Source organism: Kockovaella imperatae, assembly GCF_002102565.1.
Source record: "Kockovaella imperatae strain NRRL Y-17943 chromosome Unknown BD324scaffold_5, whole genome shotgun sequence".
NCBI lineage: Eukaryota > Fungi > Basidiomycota > Tremellomycetes > Tremellales > Cuniculitremaceae > Kockovaella > Kockovaella imperatae.
In genome coordinates, this window is record NW_019028945.1 from 1065804 (window position 1) to 1088352 (window position 22549).

Consider the following 22549-nt stretch of genomic DNA (forward strand, 5'->3'; position numbering starts at 1 on the left):
CTGTTTGTGGCGGCCCCTCTCCGCTGTAAGATGGAATCTAAAATCTACTTGCATGATGGCCAACGAGCAAGACCTGATGAGCAGTGCAGTCAGGTCGCATGAGCTCGGTGTAGAGAATCAGGAGCCCGCTGAGGGGACGTTGACGGTATACAATGCTCGTTCAGCTGCCAATGCTGTGAATTTTGATCAATTCCTCTCATTTCTATCCCTCTGCTGGGAGATCTGGTACCGCACACATCGATCGATGAACTATGCGCTCATGCATGCAGGGTGTGTTCAATCATACAGTCATCAGTTTTCGGCTCACAGGTCCTCATGCACCTGCACCGTAGCGGAACCTAAGCAATGTTCAGCACGCAACGCAGACCGAGCTAATGCACATACCACTTGGCTCTGCACTCGACCGCCTCCTTTCTGACCGCACGCACAGGATCATCTAATGTCCGACCCAGATCTCGTATGACCACCGCCTTCTGCGACCGTAGGATATCGAAACGGATCACATCCGGTATCATCGCCAAACATCTTAAAGCTGTGGATCGCAGGATCTATTCCCCGTCAACTTTCTGGTAGGCAGGAATAAAACTTTAAACTCACTCCCGATGACTTTGAGCTTTCCCCATCCCTTATGCTACACTGTAAGAGGCTTGTCACCATGTCTCCCGCTCTCTCATGCAGAATTTGGTCAACTGCCGTCGAGTGATTTGGTGTTTCGAGGATGGCAATAAGGGCGGAGACAGCGTTAGTACGCTGGCGCGGCTCCGAGAGTTGTAGTGATCGGAGGATAAGAGAGAATATCTGGGTGACAACATGAGTTAGGCCTAGAAATACGAGCTCGGGCATTGACTCACGCGAGGGAAGTCTGAGAGATAGAGTGAGGCTGGGACTAGAGGAAGGAGGGAGGATATGGCTACGAGGTATGGCAATCGATCACGGCCTAAGATAAAGGCTCAGCTCTGAGACTGGAACGCTCACGCACCTTTTGCGTCTTGGTCACCTTCTATCAACCTCGGCAGCAAGTAGTTCCATAACTTCTGTGCGTGTAACAACTACATCAAATCAGATTACGAGCTTGTCACAAAACTGACACTACCTACCTTCGTGGATAAGTGCTTCTCTCTAGATTTGTCTCGGCTTTCGGTGCTTGATAAGATACCGAATGATGCCGCCGCCTCGTTGACAAACGCTGGATCAAAGCTTGAGAGTTTCAGGACATCAATCACCCGTTCGAGCGCAGCGTATGCTACGGAACTGCGCAGCACGACCAGACCTTTGATTGTCTGTAGTAAATTTAGAATGACATCAATGGGTAGCGAGCGCGCCTCACGTGAAGATAAACGGACAGGGCTCGACATCGCGTCTCTAGCGGCAGCGAAGTTTCGACGACCTCCTTCACCCATACAGCTTCCAAGATGCTATCAAGAGAGTCTCCAAGCTCTGGGGAAGTCGTCAGCTAGGTACAACAAAAGGTACCGACCCTTTTCTCGCTTGTTGACGAAGAATGTTATCATCCACAGAGCGAATCTCAGCTGCCAATTATTATTTGCCTCGTGTACCGCCCAGTGTATTTTGGAGGAGAAGAAGGCATCGGCAGAAGGGTAAGGTGCAGCGGCCTGATTGGCGTTAGTGGTGTGTGCGATGGGATTTCAACCGAACTGACATCCGCCTTGAGGCTACAGACGGTGGAAGCGTATAGGGCAATCAAATCTCCCTCAGCACTTGCAGCACCATGCTGATACTTCGTCAGCAAAAAGAAAACGGTCCAGAGCCGTGACCACTCACTCTCAAGGGTGATCCATTCAGACCTCTGGCCTGAGTGGGATCGTGACATATAGTGACTATTTGGCCCTTCTCAAAAGCGGAATAAAAGTCTAGGAATTGTTTTGATTGGCGCCTTGGTCCGTTCAGCATAAACTCCATCACAAGAGTTCCACTTACTCGATGCTCAGCTCCCGCGTCAATGTCTCTGTCAGATCCGCTACCAGCGACAAGATCCGGCGGTTCCGAAACAGAGGCTGTGAAAGACCTATTCTTGGAGCTGCAGCCCCGACTAGGAGACCATGAAGCCGTGGAATGATCTTGTCAAAGTATTTCGCGATTTCGGCATGTTTTGATGCGATCTTTTCTTCCACTACTTCCACCAGGCACATCAGTAGCTCGAAAGAGTATGCGACATTACACTCCCTCTCGTCGACACCGTCTTCGCCATTCATAACATCATCACCGTCTGAGTTCTCAATCATCGGTGCCGTTGACAAAAGCTCCAACTTGGTAAGGATCCGGATGAAGAGGGTTTCAGAAAAGGACGGGGACACACACAGTCTCGTCAGAGACTTCAGTGTACGACGGTATCGATCTCTGGTGTCGGAATCTGACGTGCTGGGTGCTCGATCGGGAAGATTGTGAAACAGGAGTGGCAGTGTCGTACTTTCAACAATATCGGAATATGAGTTGGATATGCTGAGCAAGCTCTGGACGACTGACGATCTGAGCTGCGTTAGCTCTGTTATGGTGACATGGCTTACCTGACTTGTTCGTCTCTGTCATTCAGAAGGGCGTCATTCAAACTCCGCACTAGATCTTCCACCTCTGATCGCCCGATCAGACCAGGAATCTCGACCAGGGATACTGTCCCTTTGGCCGCGGGCAGCTTGAGGTCCTCTGTTCTCAGCCCCTCTCGTAGTACATCGACCAGTGTTTCTCGGAACGGCGATAGACTGCGTTCGTCTGACTGATGCCGTTTAGCTTTGGGAGCTCCATACACTGATCGAGCGGCGGCGAGCAGTGAACTGATGGCAGCGAGGATGGAGCCTCGACTAGACGGTACAGCAGGTCGATTGAATTTCGTGAACAGATAGGGCAAGACTTGAGAGAGGGCGTATGGACCGGCGGAAGCTGAGACATTCTTTGTGAGGGAGTGGTCGACACTCGAAACCTAAACTCACGGGACGCTCGCACAACAGCAGCAAGAGCCTTGACTGCTGCGATCGCCTGACTCTTCTCAGGATCCTCCATAAATTCGATGCACTGCTTGATAACATCTTGAGCTAATCCTGATGGGACATCTTGAGCTGTAGGATATATAGTGGCGATCAATGCCTCTAGTGCTTGGTATCCAGCAGCCTCGATTGACGTGTCAGAGGAGTACAGCACTTCCACCTTGATGCCTTCCCAAAGCTCATTTCCCCGTTGTTGAACGGCCGCTGCGCCATAAGTCGGCAGACAAGCCGCGATTGACAGCATCAGATCCTTCTATAAACCAGTCAGCAATCGAGCAATGTTCAACAGGATCATACCATTGTCGGCCCAGTGGAAGTAGAGAATTTCTCTAAGAATAGCGGTATGGCCATTTTGGCGAAATGTGGCGAGGCAGAGATACACCTCCGCAGAGACAGCTTGAGATCATCTGCGGTGATGCCATAAGGGTCGTTCGGCGGTGGTCGGAATGATATGGGAAAATAGCAAAAGGTGATGTCGAAGAATTCCTAGCTGTATGAGTGTCTAACATCCAATGTGTGGCGCACCTCAATCATCGGCTCGACATCAAATTCGAGGAGAATGACCCTGTCCATTGCAAAAAGCATCATCAGGTTGCGGGGGTCCTTCTCTCCATCTACTAGCTTGACATAATTTTCTAGGAACTCCGCGCCGAGATTCTTCAGGGCTAAGGAGCGTGAGTACACGGCAAGAAGGGAGTCCAGGGACTGACCTTTACGATGAAGAGCGATCAGCGAGTCCAAGACAGAGTATACGGCGTGGCGTACAGCTTGAACATATGCCTTCATATTCAGTTGCTCGGAGATCCTTCAGGCACGATCAGACCTTGGGCTAGTAGGAAAGTCCGGGGCGCTCACGCTTTGTACACGGTGATCGCTGTCTCATCGTCAAAAGTTGGCAGTTTCGAAAGCACAATCAGCGTCTCCAGTGTCGGCACAAGTGCGTCGAACTCGTCCAGCTTCGAAGTGTAGAAGTTGGTCAGGGTTTGTGCTGTGAGAACATGTTCAGCGTGATTTAAAAGCTTCCAGCTCACTTGCAGCCCTATTTATCTTTCCGGGCGACATCTGTTTGACAATGTTCGATAGGAAGGTCAGACCTGAGTATGTGAGCATCCCGATTCATTAGTCAGATAATACCTTTCAACCGGACAGCATTTTCCTCGGATGTCAGGAATTCGCCGAGAGCTTTGACGACGGAGGACAAGATGATTGATCCATCGTTGAGAGCTATTCATGGTCAAGGATGAGCTGAAACGAGCTTGCAGACGGACCGCTCACCGAGCAGCAGATCAGCGGGGGGGTCCAAGTCTCCAGTCGAAACGTGAGTGCGGCAGATGCGATCTACATCCTGAGAGGTCATGGTGGGGTATCAGAGCCTCGGAGCCTCTAGAGTGCTTAATTGAGCAGCTCAGTCGATACCTAGCAGCTCTTGGAGAGTGATACACCCTATCTGTGCTCTTGAGCTGGACGTGGAACTGGTAAACTAGCTTGCTGCCAACTTTTCGATTCGCTCACCAACATTTTTTCGGCGACCTCCGCTCGACGTCACTCGCGGTGGTGATCAATCACTATATACAGTGCAAGATGATCAACTGTACCATATCTCGAGGGCCGAAGGCAGCCTCTTGCTGCGATCCGACATGTTCGAGAGGACTCTACAAGACCTCATCCGAGGCTTGAGAGCCCATAAAGCCTCCTCCAAAGCTCAGGAGGAGGCTTTTCTCGCAGAGGCAATGAATGAGATCCGGGACGAGCTCAAGGGGAAGGACATGGCCCTCAAGGCAGAAGGCATTTTGAAAGTGTGCTATGTGAGCTGGCGTCTCTCCAGTTGGATCAATGCTTATCGAGTGTGATCTCAGCTAATGATGCTGTATCCTATCCCGCCTCCGGTTGGATTCGCATTTCACGTCGTTGAAGTGATGAGTTCGCCAAGGTTCCATCTAAAACGTGAGTCCTCCGAGTCTGGCGCAGTGGAGCCCGTCTGACGGTCTTGTCAGAGCTTGGATATCTTGCAGCTCCCATGGCTTTCACAGGAGACACTGAGGAGGTCGTGCTGACTGTGAATGGTATCAAAAAGGTACGGTCGTAAGACGGCCGACAAGTAATCCTTTCTGACTATCGAGACAGGATCTCATGTCCTCCCATCTTGCCCTGCCGCCTTTGCCCCTCACTGCGCTCCCTCATTTGCTAGCTTTCTCTCCATCATTGTCCCACACCCTCCATCCCGATCTGCTGCATCTCCTCACACATTCATCACCGAGAGTTCGGAAACGAGCTGTACTCTGTTTACTACCTTGCTGGGAGGCATTCCCCGAAGGTTTGCGTGAGGGATTCCCGAGACTGAGAGAGAGGCTGTCGGACGATGACTCTGGTGTTGTCGGAGCCGCCGTTGGGGTCGTCATGGAGCTTGCTAGGCGGCAGGGCGGTAAGAATTACCTGCCCTTGGCTCCTGAGCTGTTCGGGATCTTAACGGGCAGCAGTAACAATTGGATTCTCATCAAAGTCGTCAAATTGGTGAGTCACACTATCCTAGCCTCCGCTTATAAGGGCAGTTCGCCATCCTTACACCTCTGGAGCCTCGACTTGTTCGCAAACTTTTGCCTCCAATCACATCCCTCATCTCGTCTACATCTGCCATCTCCTTGCTGTACGAATGTGTTCGAACATGTATCGTTGGGGGGATGTTGGATCCAGACAGAGCCGAAGCTGAACCACTGGCTCGAGTCTGTGTCGAGAAGCTCGGAGGGTATCTGCGGGATGAAGGAGGGGATCAGAATCGTGAGATTGAGTCCGCAAGAGAACAAGGCGGGACCTCTGATCGGTTTAGTCCGCTATATCGCCCTCCTGGCCATGGTCAAAATCATACCGACCCATCCGCACATGATCGTCGAGTATCAAGATGAGATTCTACAGAGCCTGGACGATCCCGATATTTCAATCCGCATGAGAGCCCTAGAATTGGTCTCCTCAATGGTGTGTGGTCATGCGCAGGCAGAAGAATGCTGCTGACCTGCTCTCAGGTGGACCGAGAAAATATTCGGTCGATAGTGGATCGCCTTCTTGCTCATCTCGCTCCTTCCGGGGCCACTGAAGGCTTGCCGACCGCTGCAGCAACCCTCGCTGCATTCGCGGGTCCGTCATTCGCGTCATCATCACAGGACCCGTCCGCGACCTCAGCCCGTATTACTCTTTCCCCCGCCTATCGGCTTTTACTGGCCCAGCGACTTCTGGGAATCATCGCACATGACACTTATGCGAATGTGACCGATTTCGAGTGGGCTGTATCCGTCCTTGTGGACGTAGCCTTTGTGAGCCGCGTAGGTGTCGGCGCGGACGTGCGCGATCTGCTGTTTGACATCGTTGGACGAGTCAAGAGTGTCCGCCCTTTTGCTGTCAGCGCTCTTGAGCGGTGCCTGAATGATGATCGGCTTTCTGAATTGAGCGTGGGAGATGAGGCTGAGGCGGGACTGCTGGAGGCGTCAATCTGGATCTGCGGCGAGTATTCAAGGTGAGGCAGTCCGCCTTGCGCCCGAGTTTAGTACTCACATATCCTGGCTAGCTTCTTGTCCTCACCGCTCACAGTGATCTCCTCCATCCTCCTCCACGTCTCGCATATTGCACCATCTTCCCTCGTCTCCATCATCGTCCAATCCGTCGCCAAAATCTTTGCCTCGTATTGCGTTGCCGCGTCATCAAGCTGGTCTGCAAGCACAAGCTCCGAAACCCGCAGTCTATCATTGTCTATACGCAGCGGTGTAGAGTCGTTGCACAGTCATTCTGGTAACGAAGTTCAAGAACGAGCCATCGAGCTCTCGCATCTGCTCGACTTCATCGATGCGGACCTTGCTTCTTATCGCCCTCCGGCCACAAGTACGAAAAGCGAAATTCCAGGAGTCTCCGGCGGTTTCGACACCAGTTCCTCAGATCAGCCAACCTACCCCAAATCCTTGTTCCTTTTATCTCCCCTCTACTCATCCCACGAGCTCAATGCAGTAGCTGTTGAAGCTCAAGCTTTCATCTCGCCGCCAGAAGGACTAAATATTGACCTGGATATCGTGCCAGGAGGTGGCTTCCCGACAGACTTAGAGTCATACGATATGGACGAAGAGAGTGAAGAGGAACGATCGACAGTTGATCTGGGTGAAGGAGGCAGCAAAGGTATGGAGGATCTGCGCAAGATCATCCGACAGCAAGAGCTTGAAGATCAGCAAAGGCGGAAAGGGCAGAAGCTCAAAGGGAAGGGAAAGAAGTCTGACAGTGCGGTCCTTACGGCGGAGGAGAAAGCCGAGAAGGCCAAGGTGAGTTGATAGGATTCTCATTGCGCTGATCCTTATCAGCGGAAAGCTGCTCGAAAGGCCAAAGCGAAAGATGACCCATATTATCTCCATGATGAAAGGGACGACAAGGACGACAAGGACGACAATGATGACGACATTGATGAGATACCGATTGTCCATTTAGATGATACAGAGATGGGCACAACAGGTCAGTTGGAATGAGTTGAGTTTGCTGCTATGGGCTGATATAACCGCACACCATGCAGATCAATCCATTCCACATCTTGAAAGGCATCAGGCTAAATCCAGAACGCCTGTGATTGATCTTGACCGACACGGAGAAATGCCCGAGAATGTCGATCGGGCAAGAATACAGAACGGCAACGATGGAACAGCTCCGAAATCCGGGCTCGCAGCTGTGGACCTGTCGGTTCAGAGCGGCGCGCCGGTTGTCAGCTCTGGGAGATCCGAGGAATACAGAGCGGACGAAGCAGAGAAAGCGGTGGCAGACGAACCGGTCAAGGACATACAGGTAGTAAAGGTGAAGCGTAAGAAGAAGAAGGATGGGGAGAGACGCCGAAAGGAGGACGCTACATGAGTCCTTTGGTGGCAGTGATGTATCGCTGCATGGGTTCAGACAGGTCGAAGGCTAAAACATATGTTTGCAGCATTCGGTCCCTGAATGGGCCTCCCATCTTAGACTGGCTGACTCAAGGGCAAGTGTTTGGATTGCGACACGGCTCACTAAGACTTATTCATGTTGAGGCTAACTGTAGCACCAGGATGTCGTCAAAAAGGAGGAGCTTTGCTGTCACATGTTGCTGGATGCTCTTTCTGCTGGACACCATAAAAGGAAAGCGACTCTCGGAGATGTGATCCTTTCATACTGCACCACGCTTGGCCGCCCTTGCTCCTGCCTCTACACTGTCAAACTGAAACACATTCACCGTCCACGACTTTGCGCCATCGACCCATCTTCAATGAGCTTGATGTCTCTGCCAGATGAGATTCTTCGAAATGTCGTCCGTCAACTTGATCAGGTCTCTCAGCTCGTGCTGGCACAGACAAGTCGTCCTTTACAGTATCTCGCCGAAGAAGAGCTATATTGCAGCCTAGCAGACAGCTTCTTCTGCGCCCATCGACAGTTCGATCATGAACGAGGACTCCGAGCGAAACATGCGAAGTTGTTGTCGAGTCTCAAGGGATGCGATCATCGACGAGCCTATGTGAAGACGCTCTCCGTCACCCTTTATCCTTTTGTTGTCCAAGAACCCATTGCGAAGACTTTGAAACTCACAGCTGGAAGTCTGAGAAGTCTCCGCCTAGAACAGACGGCGACGTGCTTCCCACCACCGATCCTATCAGATCTCAACATCACCTTCCAGAACCTCGCCCCTCTCCCTCATTTGACCCATTTGGAGCTCACTCTCTCTTTCATGGTCACGCCATTGCTGAATCAGCTGCTTAAACTTGCACCACAGCTTTCTTCCTTGACCTTCCGCCGACCAAGCTTGCCACATTTTGACCCCAGGCCATTTGGACTAGATACGACTCTTGTCCTCCCCCACTTGAAGAACTTCAAAGCGGAAAAGATGAGCAAGAGTAATCTCATGGTAGTAGTTGACCTGCTGAGGCTGCTCCCTTCGTTGGAGGCTCTCTCTCTCAGCTCCATCACCATGCTGCATGATTCGAAGCTCTGGTTACCAGTAGTCGAACATCTCAGACCGAGAGCCATTCAATCATTGCAAGTCGGCTTCAGCTCAATGTGGGATTTTGACGCACGAGGAGGATTTCTTCACGTCAAAGAATTGACCCTAAGGTGGGACTATGATGATTGCTGGTTTCCATTATTGCAGGTGAGGAAGACCTCCGTCGATCGTCATTCTGATGGGTGCAGGATATCTGCGTGCCGCCGCTTCCCATGCTCGAATCTCTGACTTTCGAAGCCATCCAAGGACTACAACATAAGCTCCTTCATGGCTGTCAACGAGCACGAGTTGATCTGTCTGACGGCATCACCTCGAGAACGATCCCCTCATCTCTAGTAGCACGGATAATGGCAGCTCCAAGATTGGAACAGATTTTCTTCTTGCCGCCTCAGCAGGACTATCTCCAGGATCCCTCAGTTGAGCACGTCGAATTCGTTGAGATTCATCGGGGATCTCTCAGGGAATCTGGCATCGAACCGGGGCTTGCTTTGAGAGTGTTCTCCCACGTTCTAGATCATGGTGAGGGACTTCAATCGCACTTGCGTGAGCCAGTATGTCATCATCTGTGGGAAGGATGTCAGCCGCGGTCGTCGCAGAAGTTGTAGACATCATTGCAGCCAGAAGAGTGCTACATTACAATATACGCACGGTGTTTGGCGTCAGGGAGATAGCTCAGGACGTACAGTATGCATCCTTTTCGCCCACACCAGTGCACCGGTAACTAGCAAGCACTGCTATCGCCCAGCGGATAGGGGATGACTATAGTCGACTGACGCTCGTGCTCAGTGGCATTTTGACGAACGAGACTTACTCAGGCCTTCGTGCAAGACTCATAGGCAATCTTGCCAATCAAACCTCAATTACAAAGCGCGAGCTACCGACGTATAGTTGGATGATATGATCCCGATCGTTGCTCCGTCAATTACTGACCAATCCATCCTAGCATCCTCCTTTCAAATTCAATGTCAATATCTCAGAGGCTTTCAATCGGTTCTAGAGAACCCCTTTCAGTGTAGTCGAGATCGACCACTCAATCTCGGAGCATTTTGTGATTGGGTGGCGACCGAGTTCCAGAGTCAAGGGTTTCTTATATTAAGAGACACTCCAAGCTGTCTTTTGATGGCGCAAACGTAGTTTCTGCACCTTACAGTCCAGATCGTGTCTCAGTGATATACCGAGCCTCAGAAGCGATCACAAATGAGCAGCAACTCGAACATGTCACAACAAGCCCGCCCGATACCCGACATCGTGGTCACCGATGTTTCGGCCTCAGAAGACGGCGCTGCGTCGAATACGCTTTTGAGCTACACCCGATGCGAGACGGAAGAGAAGTTTAACGAGGAGGTGGAAACAATCATGACAATGTCGTGGGGATTGGATGCCGACACGGCCCGTGAGGCCCTAGAGCCGCTGAAGGAGAATCTGTTTGCTTCCGCAGATGATACTTACTTGGATCAGTGGCACTTTTATGGCTGTAAGGAACTTCCAAAATCCGGTAAAGAAGATTTGAACGGCTTGAGTCTGCTTTTGACCGAGCGTGAAGACGGTCAGGGTGGTATAAGCACCTTTGACGCTTACTGGAGCGACAAGGAAGGAGACAAGACCTGGGTGGTCCCGTCCTTTGGTCCCATTCAAGGAAAGCTCAGCAGCGATCAGAATGACGACTCTCGAGGCACTGCACCTGCAACTACGGTGCACGATGAACCCGAGAAACCCAATTAGCGACCATTTTGCAGTGCAGGAGAGGCAAAGGCTAGCGGGCTGACTTGCGAAGGTCCAAGTTTGTAGCGTGTTCTGGGGTGAGATGCAACGATGAGGCGAGCCCGAGTTACGACCGGCAGGACAGATCCGCACACGTTCGAAAACCCCAGCCTCAGTGGATGATCCTGAACAGAGCATTGATTCATGACTGAAGCTCATCTCCTTTGCAAAGGTCCATGTCCTCTTACTAGGTTAGGAGCTGTCGTACAGAGTGTCTAGAATATGCTCACTTGACTGTAATCGTTGTTGGATACTCAGCGAGGGCGGCAAGGCGAACGTCCCTACAGTGAGTACAGCCGATATCGTCACGCCCTTCCAAAGAAGGCGGCAGATGTTCTCGAGCTTCCCTGCCACGCTCCCCGCTTGCCCCTCCTCCGTCCCAGAATCAATGATCCACTCCTTTGGGTCGGTTGTGATGCTCTCCGACAGCAAAGGAAGGCGCAGCTGGGAGTGTACATACAACACACGAACAACTTCGCTCGTACTGTATCTTGCTCGTGTCCACCAACTACGAACTCACTGTGAACAGGTCACTCACAGTCAACACTTCACTGCAGCAGGCTTCATGAGCTCTCAAGTCAAGGAGGAGGAACACTCTTCACATACTATGAGCCAATACAGTGTGCCACCCCAACACAAATCTCTGCAAGTCACTGGGACGGACCCAACGGACCCATCCGTCACTGGCAGTGTCGAATCGAATATCCAACTCCGTTACAGAGAGCTCGAGGAGTCGAGTGACTTTAAGGGAGAAGCTGCCGAGTTGATGAAGGAGGAATGGAACCTGACTGACGAGGCAGCGAGTAGAGCTGCCGAATCGCTCAACAAGGAGGTTGATCTTTACCTGAAATCTTTCAAGAGGCAAATTTCCGAACGCCATTCGAAGAGATTTCCTGAGTCTGGTGAATTAGCGCTCACCATGATTTACAGGGGGATCAAATCGGTCAAACTTTATAGATACGAAACCTCTGAGAAGACTTTGGCCTTGCTGTATCGGTTCCAGGCCGGGTCCTCCGGCATCGCGAACCTCCCGTTTCGAGTAACGAGGTCTGAGAATGATCAATGGGAGGTTACTTTTGACCAGATGGCAGCGCAGGAGTTGAAGGGAGGATATCAAGAACATTCTCGGGATGAAGCGATCCCATCGTGCTTCAAGTGCTGGTGATACAAAGCTCGCTATTGCTGATTCATCATGTCAGCCTCAAAAGCTTTGTAGTCAAAATGCACCTACTAGTCTGTAAAGTTGAGAGCTCACAGCATGCACCTTTCGTGTCGTAGCCGATCACTCTAGCAGCTCTCTCTTCTCGCTTACCATTGTATCAACCAGTAGTTGCTCGCTGTCAAGGTTGTGTCCTTATCATCTCTTCGTGAGCTCGACATACTACCGTCGTCCCAGATCTATTACTACTAAGGTCGGTCACCGCTACAAAGTTGAGGGACAGAGTTTTGATCTGGCAACCTCACGAAATCCTAGCGGCAGAGTGGGAGCTAGAGAGGGCGCCAAATGACGGGCGCAGCACCATCTCCACCATGATTACTGTTTCTAGCGAGCTCAGATAGGCAAGGTGCATCGATCTGACGTACAGTATTATGCTGTAATTGAGCACAATCCGGGTCAAAATCGCCACACTGCCACGTTCCTGGTTGATTCATCAACATTGCTGGAATTCCATTGCTCACCAACCCATCTCACCCTTCCTCCCACTTCCAGCTCGACCTCCTCATCCTTCAGATGTGGACACCAGGGCTCTGCTCACCATGGAGGCCTCCATCAGAGAGCCAAACTTGAGAAGTATGTTCACCATGCCCCCATCTAATGGGCTGACTCACTGATCCTGACCAGACTTTATCCGGTTGTTGCAATGTGCAGCCAAGTTTGGCGATGACCTCAATATCCATGCCAATAAGGATCTTGTAAGTCTGATCAGAGTTCAGCAGCCAATGAAGAGCGACGTTGACCCTCTGACGAATCAGTGGGAGCTTGCGGTGACCAACTCGACGCGTTCCGCTTTCTGTCTATTCAAGCTTCGTCCATCCTTTTTCTGTAGATACAAGGCTTTAGGAGCTCCTTCTGAGCAGAGAAAGGGAGTAACATGCCAGCTTCTGGTAAAGGTCAGTGCTGAAGATGGATTGTGCTCGACAAGGGCTGCTGACAGGATTCTGCAGTCTGTCCTCGCGGTACTCGGGAAGAGCGGTTCCATGATCAATGTGGACCGGGTCGACCTCAAGATTGTGGATCCTGATCAGTCATTACACGTCCGGAAGAGACAGCGATCTAGGTCTACCGCAAGCCGTGAGAATGGGACACAGACCCAAGATGATGCAGACTATGAAGATGAGGAAGAGGCCGAAGCTGGGGCAATCGAAGCGAAGTTGATCATGAAGCTGGTTTGCAAGCACGGTGAGATAGACAAGACGAAATTTGCGGGAGTCGGCTGACTGTCACTCCAGGTGTCACGAAGAAACACTCTCTGCATCTCGCGGCAACTGATTTTGAACGTGCCGAAGTCAACCCGGACACGACGCCTTCTTTTTTCGTCATCTCCGCCAAGAGTCTCCGAGACATGCTGGATCACTTTGCTATCGTTGCGCCTACAGGCATGGGCTCAGCAGGAGGTTTGAGCGTAAGAAGCGAGAACCAGCTCGGATGGATGTTCACGAGGAACCAAGTCAGGATCAAAAGCTGGGATACGGGTCAACAAACGCTCATGACAGAGATCAAAATCGATCCTGGAGAATTTGAGGAAGGCTATTATGTTGAGTATGACAGGGTGGATCTGACAATCCCAATGAAGGAGTTTCGAGTGAGTTCTGATGGTCGATGTCACGACTCACCGGGATAGGCTACCCTCAATCTCGCCGAACAGCTTAATATCAGCCTCAATATCGCATTCTCTGAAGCTAGTCAACCGGTCACTCTCAATTCCGCTTTCAGTGACGATCAGGGATCACAGGGGGATTTCTCGATCTTCTGCGCGATTGCCACAACAACTTGCGAGGCATTCAAGGACGTCGCCACATCCGGTACAGATGGTGATCGCAAGCCCTCCACGACGCCCAGTCAACCTCCGGCCCGAACCTCGTCATCAGCCAGTGGCCTCGAGATGGGTCACAGTCGAGGAGTCAACGGGACGGCTACAGACGCTCCGTCACGCTCAAATTCGGTATCGCAGCAGAAGACGAAACGAAGCAGACTGGAAATGTCTTCTGGACAGCGAGCTGAAGATGTCTCCGTGGTCTTTAATTCCATGCGAGATCCAATGTCCTTTCAGCGAGATGGAGATAGAGATCAATCTGGAGGATCACAATTGCCAGGAAGTCAAAGAGTAGTCATGAGTCAACAGGAGTTACTAGAGATATCTGGCCTTGGCGATATGGATACCCTGGCGCAGGAACTAGATCAGGCAGAGGATGAAGATTTCGAAGAGGAGTTGACGATGAGCCAGCAAGTCCGACAAAATGGTCCATATGCCGCCAACGAGCACCAGCAAGACCGGCGGCAAGGTGGATCGCAAGCAGGTGCTCAAGAGATCACGGCATTCGAGCCGGCCCAAGGGATTTTCCAGGAGATCATGCGGGAAGAAGAGCAACGGCAGGGAACTGACGAAGATGACGAGGCACTTATGAGCACACAGAGCCAGAGGAAGTCTGGACATGGCGAGGTGAGTTGGATAAGAGTGGTCTGATCTGACGCTGTTTTCCAGTTCGAGGCATTTTTCGATGACTAGAGAGGATGATACGCATCTGCAATCATGCTATATTGTCGTGTTGTATCATAGTCACATCCATTGCATTAAGGCATCGAGTATGAGCTACGCGTCACATGGGTCTGAAGCCGCTAAACGAACTAGCGAGGTCTCCTCGGCCGTCCAAAGGACCTGAGGCTGCTGTGGAATATCCTTGCTTCTCTTCCTGCACAAGTGAGCAAGAATGCTGGACATGGGCAGCGACGGAGTACCCATGAGGGTCCTGCAACGGGTCACGCTGAATGACGGCTCTGAGGTACCTGTGTTGGCCTTTGGAACGGGTGAGTCCTGGCTTTGAATTCCCGGTCATTCGGGCACCGCAAGTCATTTCGGGTCTCTCGGTTGTGCTGTTCGATATTGAAACCGTTTGATACTCTCTGTGCGAAGGGAGTTCTTCCTCCAGGATGGCTTGCAGCAGGCGTTATGTATCGCATACGCGGATGTGAACCGATCACTGTATGACTGACTCTCTGGGATTCCAGGTACAGCTCAAGCATTTGGTGATACCTCGAATGTCGTTCAACGAGCTTTAGACAAGGATCTTGTCCATCTCGATTGTGCTTGGTGGTATAAGAACCAATCCTTTACTGCTCAAGGTATCAAGGCCAGTGGGAAGAAGAGAGAAGAAATATATCTATCGAGTAAAGGGGGAGACTTTCATGGTGATCCAGAAAATTTTGACGCCAGGGGATTCTTGGAGGTCTGTCTCAGAGACGTGAGTCAAGAGACAGGAGACGACATCTTCTGGGCGAGCGAGACTGATGGGCTCATAGCTAGATGTTCCCCATGTGGACATGTTCCTGGTGTGTTCTTTGGGAAGATATCTTAGGCTTGCTGATGCAGGATGCCAGCTGCACGCCGATATCCTTGTTCCAGAGGACGTCATGAAACCGTGGAAACAGATGGAGCAAATCAAGCGAGAGGGATTGGCCAAGTCCATCGGCGTATCAAACTTTAGCTCAAAATCCTTGCAGATCATTCTGAATCACTGCGAGGTGGGTCTGTCCATTTTGAGGTGTTCAACTTCTTCAGCTCACCCGGACCGACAGATCAAACCAGCCGTGAATCAGGCCGAGTTTCATCCCTACTCTCGACCCCATTACATGCCGTCCCTTTTACCTCTGTGCGAAGCAAACGATATCAAGATTGAGTCGTTCGGCCCTTTGGTCCCTCTCATCCGACATACAGGTGGACCTGTGGACGAGGCGGTCCAAAGTGTGCTCCGAGAGCGAGACGTAAAAGGCGAGACAGAGGGCCAGATACTATTGATGTGGAACCGACAGGTCACGAATGGGATCGTCATAACGTGAGTATAGTACATCTTCACCGTTTAGCCCTCGTCGATAGTCCAGCTGAGATGGATTCGCGCTAGCACCACAACCAAAGACTACCGCATGGAGGAACAAGCAGCCCCATTCTGGACGACCACTACCATACCTCCTTTGTCGTCACAGCATATCGATCGAATCACTGCAGCGGGCGAAAGCGCACCCTACAGGCATTGGGGGACTCATTGGCCTTACTTGGTGAGCTGGAATTGGCACGAGTCGGCCCTGAGAGCCACTCACTTACTGCTTACGTAGATGCAAGGAGAAGGAGGGCATCAAGCTTGTCCTGTTGGATCAACCCATCGGAAACGTCCAGAGGATCCTTTGGCACATCTCAGAACGGTTCGAAGCATGAGCTCGGGAACTTGAGATGAGGTCGCATCATTGCTTTGGCGACAGTCAAGTCCGTATCGCTGCGCAGCTGCCATACGCCAAGTCGAAGCTGGACTAGCACTCAGATCCACGCAAAAGGATGCATTCGACAGGTGCTGGCCAAAGGCAGTGACTGGCGAACCGGTCGTCTTTGACTGCCCCTGGCCATTCACGTATCTTAAACGCTATCTGCTTTCAGATTGCCTCATCTGCTTCACTCCAAACCCGCTTCAGGCAACACAAGGATAACCTTTCTGACCACTAATAATCAACCACTAATGCTGATCCATTCAACTCCTCGATTTCATGCCGATCACTTGTACCGGCTTGGCGGACACACCCAGCCCAGACCGAAGGATGGAAATTGATGAATGGCGATTCATCCCTCACAGCACCTTTCATCACTGTTCGATGGGATCAGCGAATGTAATGGACGGTGAGAGTTCACTCCGAACTGAATTGCCTTAGGGGGAAGAGAGGCGAGGTGCATATATGGTAATCCACCGAATGCCACTAATGTGATTTGATCCTTCTGAAAAGGTCAAGACTTCAGAAGACCTTGCTCGGGAGCCCGGTCGACACTGTCTTCTCAGATCTATTCTCCATGAATACCGAAGCTGGGCGTACGCGACTGGTTTTCATCGGAGGGATCGAGGCATACACCGCGGAGCGAACATCAAGTACCATTGCTTCCCATCCCCTGTCCACGTCCGCTTCCGGACGATCGCCGACCCTGTCAGCTCCCAGGCTTCAACCACCTACGGCGACAACCACGTTGCCGCATAGCGAGACTGCCGTGACATGGGCACAGGAGCACGTAGAGGTAATCGTCGGGGTAGCCGTGAGTCGTTTCGTCGTCTCATTCCCTCGCCTTCGTCTTCAGCCGGGGCCTCAGACTGAAATTGGCATCGCTGCAGTTCGCCTGGTTCATCCTTGTTGTCCTACTATTCTCAGGCGTCTACATGATCAAAAGGCGGCGCCGATCCCGGAGATCTGACCTGTAAGCCATGCGGTTTGAGCCCGCGCTCCGATCAGAGCCTAACGCCTTCCTACAGCGAGAAGAACCGACTGGTCATTCGTCCCATCAGCACCATCTCATCTAGCTCTTCGTTTGCGTCCCCAAACCCTATCGCCTGGATTCGACCTCTTCCGCCAATCCGAGCAAGTGTTGATGAAAAGGGTTCTACCAATCTTCGATTATCATTATCCTCAGGATCAAGCTACGATTCGCTGCAGTCTGAAACTTTGCTCAATCCTTCTCTACCATTTGGTCAAGGGCATCATCCAACGAGCATCGGCAAAGCCACCAGGATAAGCCAATTACGATTGGCGCGAGGGACATTCGCGTCCTTAATTCCTAGTCAGCCGACTCCATCACCTCTACGAGCCATAGCGTCTCCCCAGATCTCAGGTGAAGGTAGGTATCGCCACGCCCCTTCTCAAACGCTGAGAAGACAACCGACCATCCAAGGGACGCTTCGACGTATCTCCATGAGTCTAGGGTGGGAAAGACGACAGCGACTGGACCGACCTCCACCTCAGAGGCCTCCAAGTCATGTTGATCTGGATCTCCCTCCGCCATTGCCCCTCCTTTCTTCGCCCGACTCTTGGGACAGACCCCGTGCTAGCTTCGGACCCAGTCACAGTCCTCGATCGGATATCGTAGCAGAATTCACTATCAGTCCCTTTGGCGAATTCATGGATTTGCCATACAGCGCGAGGGGGTAGCATGCGAACGTTACACTGAGGATCCCTTAAATTGCCATTACTAGCATCTAACCCCTCTGTCACACGTGATGAGTCGGACGTACCCATCTTTCATGTAGCCATTCGATGCATGTACCGCTTGCCTCTCTGTCTTCTGCCCGCCACGCTCCACTTGCCCTCCACTGTCGCTCGTCGCCCGCACCGCCGTCATCGCCGATGGAACCGAATCCTGAAAAGTTTATTTTTGAAACTCGCCTGCTAAATGGGATCTGGTGGATGATCTCCCCTCAGTGGGTGATAATTGGTCTATTGACTCTCGAACATTCAATGGAGGTGTGAACCCAAGGGCGAGAATCAGTACAAGTCCAAGATCATCAGCATTTCATCTGTAGATTTAGGAACAGCGTCTCAACTCGCGATCCGATCAATTTAGCTGGCTCGTGGTCTCGAAACATCGCCTCGAAGATTCGCGTTCCGACTGTTCAACACGAGGCGACCGGGCCTATCGCCTCCCATGAGCTCACTTCCATCATTGACTTTCGTCTCACTCCTCCTCCTTCACCCTGCCTTGGCCCTCTACAACCTCACTTACACCGACCAATCTCGTTTGATAGTTTATGAAGATCCCATCGAGGTTGGACCTTTCTACGATGAGAATGGGACCAGCCTCGATAACACCACGTCGTGGACATGCGAATACACCAATACCTCTCTCAACTCATTGAAAAAGGGCGATCTGATCGTCGGAAAGGGCGTTTCGTCTCATTGGACAGAACAAGAATCAGCACTCGTCTCTTTCCAATTTCAAGGAGATGCAATCTATGCGTTGGGTTACATTGGACCTACTGGAGGAGGTCGCGCAAATCCCAACGATCCACCCGTCGGAGGTTATGGATCCACTCAACTCACGGTGAATGGACAGAATTACGGCCCTTACAATTCTTCGTACTTTGACGAGTACGCAGAGGGCGGGTCGGACATTTCTCAGGATTACCTTAACGTGGCGGAGAATCTGGGAACAGGTTGGCACAGTGCCGAGCTGGCCTACAAGGGAAGTGGAAGGTTCACATTTGAGGGTTTCACAGTCTCAATGCCTTTGAAGTGAGCCCATCAGGCGGTTGCTCGATCTTGCTGACCTGTGCTGGCCGTAGTGGCAGTATCAAGACGTCCCAGCTCCTCGTCAACGGCTCCAATGGGCCTTTCTCTATCAATCAAGCTATAAGTACAACTACGGATTCCTGGGGTGTCACTAATATCTCTTATACTGAGCGTGAGTGGCCATCATGCCCATAACGTACTCGACTGATTGTGGTGTCTCAAAGCTGGCATCGAAGTGGCGACGACTGAACAATATGCGACGCTTTCCTTCCAAGTGCCAACCAACACTTCCGTCGTCATCCTATATGGCAACGCTTCACCAGTAGATGGCAATTACTCCGTCTCGCTTTCGTCACCTGCAGCTCAGAATACGGCGGATTCGAATGCCTACCCTCCAGCTAACCAGTCGATCGTTCAGCCAAGCGAAGGCTTATCACCGTGGTATGGACTCAACGTTATTCAATACGTCAGGATACTCGACCCCGACACCGATCACACCATTACGGTAGAGAAACTCTCCCCGCGTGGCTTCATCTACGGGCTCAATTACGCGACATTCATCTCTGCCGAGTGAGTTCACGCCTAGACAGTCTGCCAGGCTGATTTGAATGTAGCAGTACCACTCTCTCTTCCGGTACCATCAATTCAGGCTCAAATAGTACGAGTAGCACGTCCGGAGGCAATGTGAATGATTCCGGATCCGGCGCGGGACATCAGACAGGGTCGAAATCACATGTTGGCGCGATTGTCGGTGGGATGGTGAATCCAATCTTCGCTTGTGTGCCATAAGTATCGTGCTGATGATCACACAGGCCGGCGGGGTGGCCGCTTTGGCCTTGATTGCTGGACTATTCTGGTACTTCGATCGAAAACGAAGACATCGCCAAGAGGAAATTCAGCCAACGCCTCTGACCGAGTGAGTCTAGTGTTCGACGGATGTTGCTATCTTTTCACTTGAGGCTGACAACACTTTAGACATAAAGCTGGCGCGGACGCTTTTGAGGTCGATGATAACAGGGGAGGCTACTCAAGCCAGGAATCTGACTTGAGGACATATCAATTGACCGAAGTGCCACATTCTAGTGAGTCGAATCTTCAAGGGGCGTTCCCTCCTTCCTTCTGACTTGTCCGCAGATGCAGCGACAGACATGACACCAATCGGCTCAAGTTCAAGTGGTACAGACACGAGTACACTGGCAGCCATGACTGAGAAGCAGGCAGCATTATTCGCAGAGATCGAGTCCAGCCGCGCCAACACTTCTTCACCGGGTTCGTCTCCGGTGAACACTGTTGTACAGGGGCAAACATCTCGCACCTCTCTCAATACTCGTCAATCACCGCCTGCCCTGGCACCTATGATTGCAGCACCAGCCCAAAACGGCCCACTCCGTCTTGCCAATGCCTTTGATGCGCCGACGTCACCGGAATCTGACACTTCAAATGTCGCATCAGACGAGCAGAAACCTGCCGGGTCCGTCGGATCGTCCTCCGTTCCTCCCAATCGGCGACGTCGACGAGCTCCCCTTGGAGCAGGTGATCGAGGTCTCGTTCAAGAAGTGGATGCCGGTAGAGTGTCAGATGAGGTGGAGAGGTTACCACCAAGCTACGACCCGACTTGGTCAAGGCAGAATGGAGAAGATGGGCAGGGAGGCGAGGGCCAAACAGGGCAATAAGCCAGCTTCACCACATGATTTTCATATCATCGGACATTGTCAGGCATAAATGATCCCACCGTAGTGTTGTAAAGATCTCATGCACGCTCATAATTGACTCGCAGTATTGATGAGGTAGACTTAGAAAAGCCAGAGGCAGGCTAGCGGATGAGCGGGTGGAAAGGGGGCGAAGGCATGCGTTCACCGAGGTCACTTCCCCAGATCAGACATGGAAGTCTTCTGGGTCAAGTCTCTCGTCGACTCGATTGATCTTAGACTCCGTGTACTTCCACTTGACGGATTATTCGACAGGTTCCCGCCGTTCCCCGCCACCATGCCTGACGGACGTCAAGTAGGACCAAAGTGGTCCTCATGTGATGTCCTCCTGTCAGTGCGGCTCCACGAGCGACAGTGAGTCAGAGGGTTCATGCAAAGTCACATTCACCGACTGCACGCTCTTCAATTGTCGACTGGAGCCTTCCCTTGGTCATTCGCGTGATAGCCAGCCTGGCGTCGTAAATTTCCTCCTCGGTGTCCCGCTACGCCCTCAAAACGCCTCGCGTCGAGTCAACTTGACTCGCGTCCTGCGCACGAAATTCGATTCTGTGATCGCTCTGATACACTCTGATCGACCCTCACTGCTCCATGCCATCCGAACGTAACGATCCCGAAGCCCCACTCGTGACTGCCTCATGCCACTGTGGTTCAATCCGACTCTCCTTTCCTCGACCCACTGTGCCTCTAAACCCGTGTGAATGTTCCATCTGTTATCGATATGGTTGTCTCTGGACATATCATCTGCAAGGGGATGTGAAAGTGGAGATTAAGGAGGGCAGGACAAGGGACAAGTCAGGTCAGATACTTGAGCCCGAGCATACGATCGAAGGGCACAGCGGGGCGGATGACCCAACGCCGACATTCCAGTCATCGGGTCAAAAGAGAAAACGCAAAGAGACCGAAGCAAAGCATATCGCTACTGGCGCGGAGCCTGCAGACTCTGAGGCTCGATACGGCCGTGGACCTGGATGTCAATCGTATACATGGTCTCATCACCGTATCGAGTTCTGCCGATGCGCGCAGTGCGGTTGCGTAACCCATTGGCTCAGCGCAAGCCGAGCCAAGACCCCAGCTATGGAGAAAGGCAGGCGGATGGGAATAAACTGTCGGATGTTGGAGAAAGACGTGCTGGACACTCTGGCAAGGCGAGGAGGCTGAGGCCTTTTCAAATCAGCTGAGGCGTAGAAATGTCGTCACGACGTTTAACGATTTCGCTACCGACGAGGCAGGAATGACCACGCGGTCAAAGGGGCAGCTATCGTGAAGACGGGCGAGGAGGAGATGACGCCAAAACGCCAAACGCCGGGCGCCCAAACGGCGAAACGTCGAGAAACGGAGCTCGAAGCACGGACTCGTGTACCTCTGCACGTCCAGCCAACTATATCATGTGCTTCTGCATGAGAAGGCCCCCTGTGTAAATCATCGTGCCTCTAGCGGAGGAAATACAATGTATTCCACCGAGCGACATTTACGCCTTTGCCCTCCTCCTTGCCGTCTACGCGTTGTACATGCCTCAAATTGGACCCTAAACTCGTAATTTCAGGTGTGGCCGGCGGTGAAGCAGTTGGACTTTGAGAGTCATGGTCATCGCCGTCTGTAGCCGTTGGAAAGAAACCTCATGACATGACCATGATCCGGGCGAGCGAGCGAGCGAGCAAGTGACTTTCCCGCTTGCTACGCTTTTGCTGCGATTATGCTCCTCGATTCAGCCTTAATGAAATCAAATCGTCTGTCTGCCTCTGTGAACGCCACTCACACATTACATGGGAATGAAATCACGACCAAGAAGTTCAGGTTGTAAGTTCCGTGTGCAAGTCTGCCAGGAACCGGGTAGCTGATAATCCAT

The 22549-nt window shown here is 51.8% G+C and overlaps 9 protein-coding genes across 9 annotated transcripts; 8 read left to right on the plus strand and 1 right to left on the minus strand.

Annotated features, from left to right (window-relative positions):
• Window positions 1-83: 83 nt before the first annotated feature.
• On the minus strand, window positions 84-4476 carry BD324DRAFT_624033 (Dos2-interacting transcription regulator of RNA-Pol-II-domain-containing protein). Its single transcript, XM_022015653.1, has 20 exons — window positions 4275-4476; window positions 4134-4223; window positions 4031-4093; window positions 3855-3987; window positions 3710-3804; window positions 3525-3664; window positions 3297-3485; window positions 2946-3252; window positions 2526-2895; window positions 1939-2487; window positions 1783-1894; window positions 1661-1732; window positions 1478-1613; window positions 1328-1437; window positions 1098-1280; window positions 980-1049; window positions 852-937; window positions 598-798; window positions 385-548; window positions 84-338 (listed from the first exon to the last, which is right to left on the minus strand). The coding sequence occupies exons 1-20, from the start codon at window positions 4354-4356 to the stop codon at window positions 314-316; spliced, it is 3177 nt and encodes a 1058-aa protein (XP_021871966.1). The 5' UTR covers window positions 4357-4476; the 3' UTR covers window positions 84-313.
• Window positions 4477-4511: 35 nt separating this feature from the next.
• On the plus strand, window positions 4512-7559 carry BD324DRAFT_624035 (armadillo-type protein). The gene is made up of 9 exons (XM_022015654.1): window positions 4512-4804; window positions 4856-4943; window positions 4994-5073; window positions 5124-5510; window positions 5549-5774; window positions 5824-5969; window positions 6017-6504; window positions 6556-7294; window positions 7334-7559. The coding sequence occupies exons 1-9, from the start codon at window positions 4637-4639 to the stop codon at window positions 7493-7495; spliced, it is 2484 nt and encodes an 827-aa protein (XP_021871967.1). The 5' UTR covers window positions 4512-4636; the 3' UTR covers window positions 7496-7559.
• Window positions 7560-8253: 694 nt separating this feature from the next.
• On the plus strand, window positions 8254-9979 carry BD324DRAFT_650521 (hypothetical protein; the record flags this gene model as incomplete). The annotated part of the gene is made up of 3 exons (XM_022018160.1): window positions 8254-9129; window positions 9171-9533; window positions 9926-9979. 3 exons carry the CDS (start codon window positions 8254-8256, stop codon window positions 9977-9979), a joined length of 1293 nt encoding a protein of 430 aa, XP_021871968.1.
• A 218-nt stretch (window positions 9980-10197) lies between these two features.
• On the plus strand, window positions 10198-10704 carry BD324DRAFT_650522 (hypothetical protein; the record flags this gene model as incomplete). The annotated part of the gene is made up of 1 exon (XM_022018161.1): window positions 10198-10704. The coding sequence occupies one exon, from the start codon at window positions 10198-10200 to the stop codon at window positions 10702-10704; it is 507 nt and encodes a 168-aa protein (XP_021871969.1).
• A 604-nt stretch (window positions 10705-11308) lies between these two features.
• Window positions 11309-11908, plus strand: BD324DRAFT_650523 (hypothetical protein; the record flags this gene model as incomplete). The annotated part of the gene is made up of 1 exon (XM_022018162.1): window positions 11309-11908. One exon carries the CDS (start codon window positions 11309-11311, stop codon window positions 11906-11908), a length of 600 nt encoding a protein of 199 aa, XP_021871970.1.
• A 528-nt stretch (window positions 11909-12436) lies between these two features.
• Window positions 12437-14555, plus strand: BD324DRAFT_600435 (Rad9-domain-containing protein). Its single transcript, XM_022013918.1, has 6 exons — window positions 12437-12535; window positions 12587-12657; window positions 12718-13144; window positions 13195-13547; window positions 13587-14405; window positions 14448-14555. The coding sequence occupies exons 1-6, from the start codon at window positions 12502-12504 to the stop codon at window positions 14469-14471; spliced, it is 1728 nt and encodes a 575-aa protein (XP_021871971.1). The 5' UTR covers window positions 12437-12501; the 3' UTR covers window positions 14472-14555.
• Window positions 14544-16326, plus strand: BD324DRAFT_624051 (NADP-dependent oxidoreductase domain-containing protein). Its single transcript, XM_022015655.1, has 7 exons — window positions 14544-14770; window positions 14972-15204; window positions 15263-15292; window positions 15341-15484; window positions 15539-15795; window positions 15862-16015; window positions 16073-16326. Exons 1-7 carry the CDS (start codon window positions 14674-14676, stop codon window positions 16184-16186), a joined length of 1029 nt encoding a protein of 342 aa, XP_021871972.1. The 5' UTR covers window positions 14544-14673; the 3' UTR covers window positions 16187-16326.
• Window positions 16327-16958: 632 nt separating this feature from the next.
• BD324DRAFT_624052 (hypothetical protein) lies at window positions 16959-18034 on the plus strand. Its single transcript, XM_022015656.1, has 4 exons — window positions 16959-17030; window positions 17107-17189; window positions 17245-17606; window positions 17661-18034. The coding sequence occupies exons 2-4, from the start codon at window positions 17152-17154 to the stop codon at window positions 17915-17917; spliced, it is 657 nt and encodes a 218-aa protein (XP_021871973.1). The 5' UTR covers window positions 16959-17030; window positions 17107-17151; the 3' UTR covers window positions 17918-18034.
• Window positions 18022-20766, plus strand: BD324DRAFT_624054 (hypothetical protein). The gene is made up of 7 exons (XM_022015657.1): window positions 18022-18997; window positions 19048-19166; window positions 19219-19564; window positions 19612-19753; window positions 19807-19910; window positions 19970-20076; window positions 20129-20766. Exons 1-7 carry the CDS (start codon window positions 18411-18413, stop codon window positions 20665-20667), a joined length of 1944 nt encoding a protein of 647 aa, XP_021871974.1. The 5' UTR covers window positions 18022-18410; the 3' UTR covers window positions 20668-20766.
• Window positions 20767-22549: the final 1783 nt, after the last annotated feature.

Bases quoted from the DNA above. Each gene is read 5' to 3' on its own strand.
- BD324DRAFT_624054 (XM_022015657.1), top strand. From the start codon at position 18,411: ATGAGCTCACTTCCATCATTGACTTTCGTCTCACTCCTCCTCCTTCAC. The intron at 18,998-19,047 runs GTGAGCCCATCA...TGCTGGCCGTAG, and splicing joins ACAGTCTCAATGCCTTTGAA to TGGCAGTATCAAGACGTCCC. The intron at 20,077-20,128 runs GTGAGTCGAATC...ACTTGTCCGCAG, and splicing joins GACCGAAGTGCCACATTCTA to ATGCAGCGACAGACATGACA.
- BD324DRAFT_624035 (XM_022015654.1), top strand. From the start codon at position 4,637: ATGTTCGAGAGGACTCTACAAGACCTCATCCGAGGCTTGAGAGCCCAT. The intron at 5,970-6,016 runs GTGTGTGGTCAT...ACCTGCTCTCAG, and splicing joins TAGAATTGGTCTCCTCAATG to GTGGACCGAGAAAATATTCG. The intron at 7,295-7,333 runs GTGAGTTGATAG...GATCCTTATCAG, and splicing joins AGAAAGCCGAGAAGGCCAAG to CGGAAAGCTGCTCGAAAGGC.
- BD324DRAFT_624051 (XM_022015655.1), top strand. From the start codon at position 14,674: ATGCTGGACATGGGCAGCGACGGAGTACCCATGAGGGTCCTGCAACGG. The intron at 15,205-15,262 runs GTGAGTCAAGAG...ATGGGCTCATAG, and splicing joins TGGAGGTCTGTCTCAGAGAC to CTAGATGTTCCCCATGTGGA. The intron at 15,485-15,538 runs GTGGGTCTGTCC...CCGGACCGACAG, and splicing joins TCATTCTGAATCACTGCGAG to ATCAAACCAGCCGTGAATCA.
- BD324DRAFT_600435 (XM_022013918.1), top strand. From the start codon at position 12,502: ATGGAGGCCTCCATCAGAGAGCCAAACTTGAGAA. The intron at 12,658-12,717 runs GTAAGTCTGATC...CTGACGAATCAG, and splicing joins TCCATGCCAATAAGGATCTT to TGGGAGCTTGCGGTGACCAA. The intron at 13,548-13,586 runs GTGAGTTCTGAT...TCACCGGGATAG, and splicing joins TCCCAATGAAGGAGTTTCGA to GCTACCCTCAATCTCGCCGA.
- BD324DRAFT_624052 (XM_022015656.1), top strand. From the start codon at position 17,152: ATGATCAAAAGGCGGCGCCGATCCCGGAGATCTGACCT. The intron at 17,190-17,244 runs GTAAGCCATGCG...GCCTTCCTACAG, and splicing joins CGATCCCGGAGATCTGACCT to CGAGAAGAACCGACTGGTCA. The intron at 17,607-17,660 runs GTAGGTATCGCC...CGACCATCCAAG, and splicing joins TCCCCAGATCTCAGGTGAAG to GGACGCTTCGACGTATCTCC.
- BD324DRAFT_624033 (XM_022015653.1), bottom strand. From the start codon at position 4,356: ATGACCTCTCAGGATGTAGATCGCATCTGCCGCACTCACGTTTCGACT. The intron at 3,805-3,854 runs GTGAGCGCCCCG...TCGTGCCTGAAG, and splicing joins GCGATCACCGTGTACAAAGC to GATCTCCGAGCAACTGAATA. The intron at 3,486-3,524 runs GTGCGCCACACA...TCATACAGCTAG, and splicing joins ATGTCGAGCCGATGATTGAG to GAATTCTTCGACATCACCTT.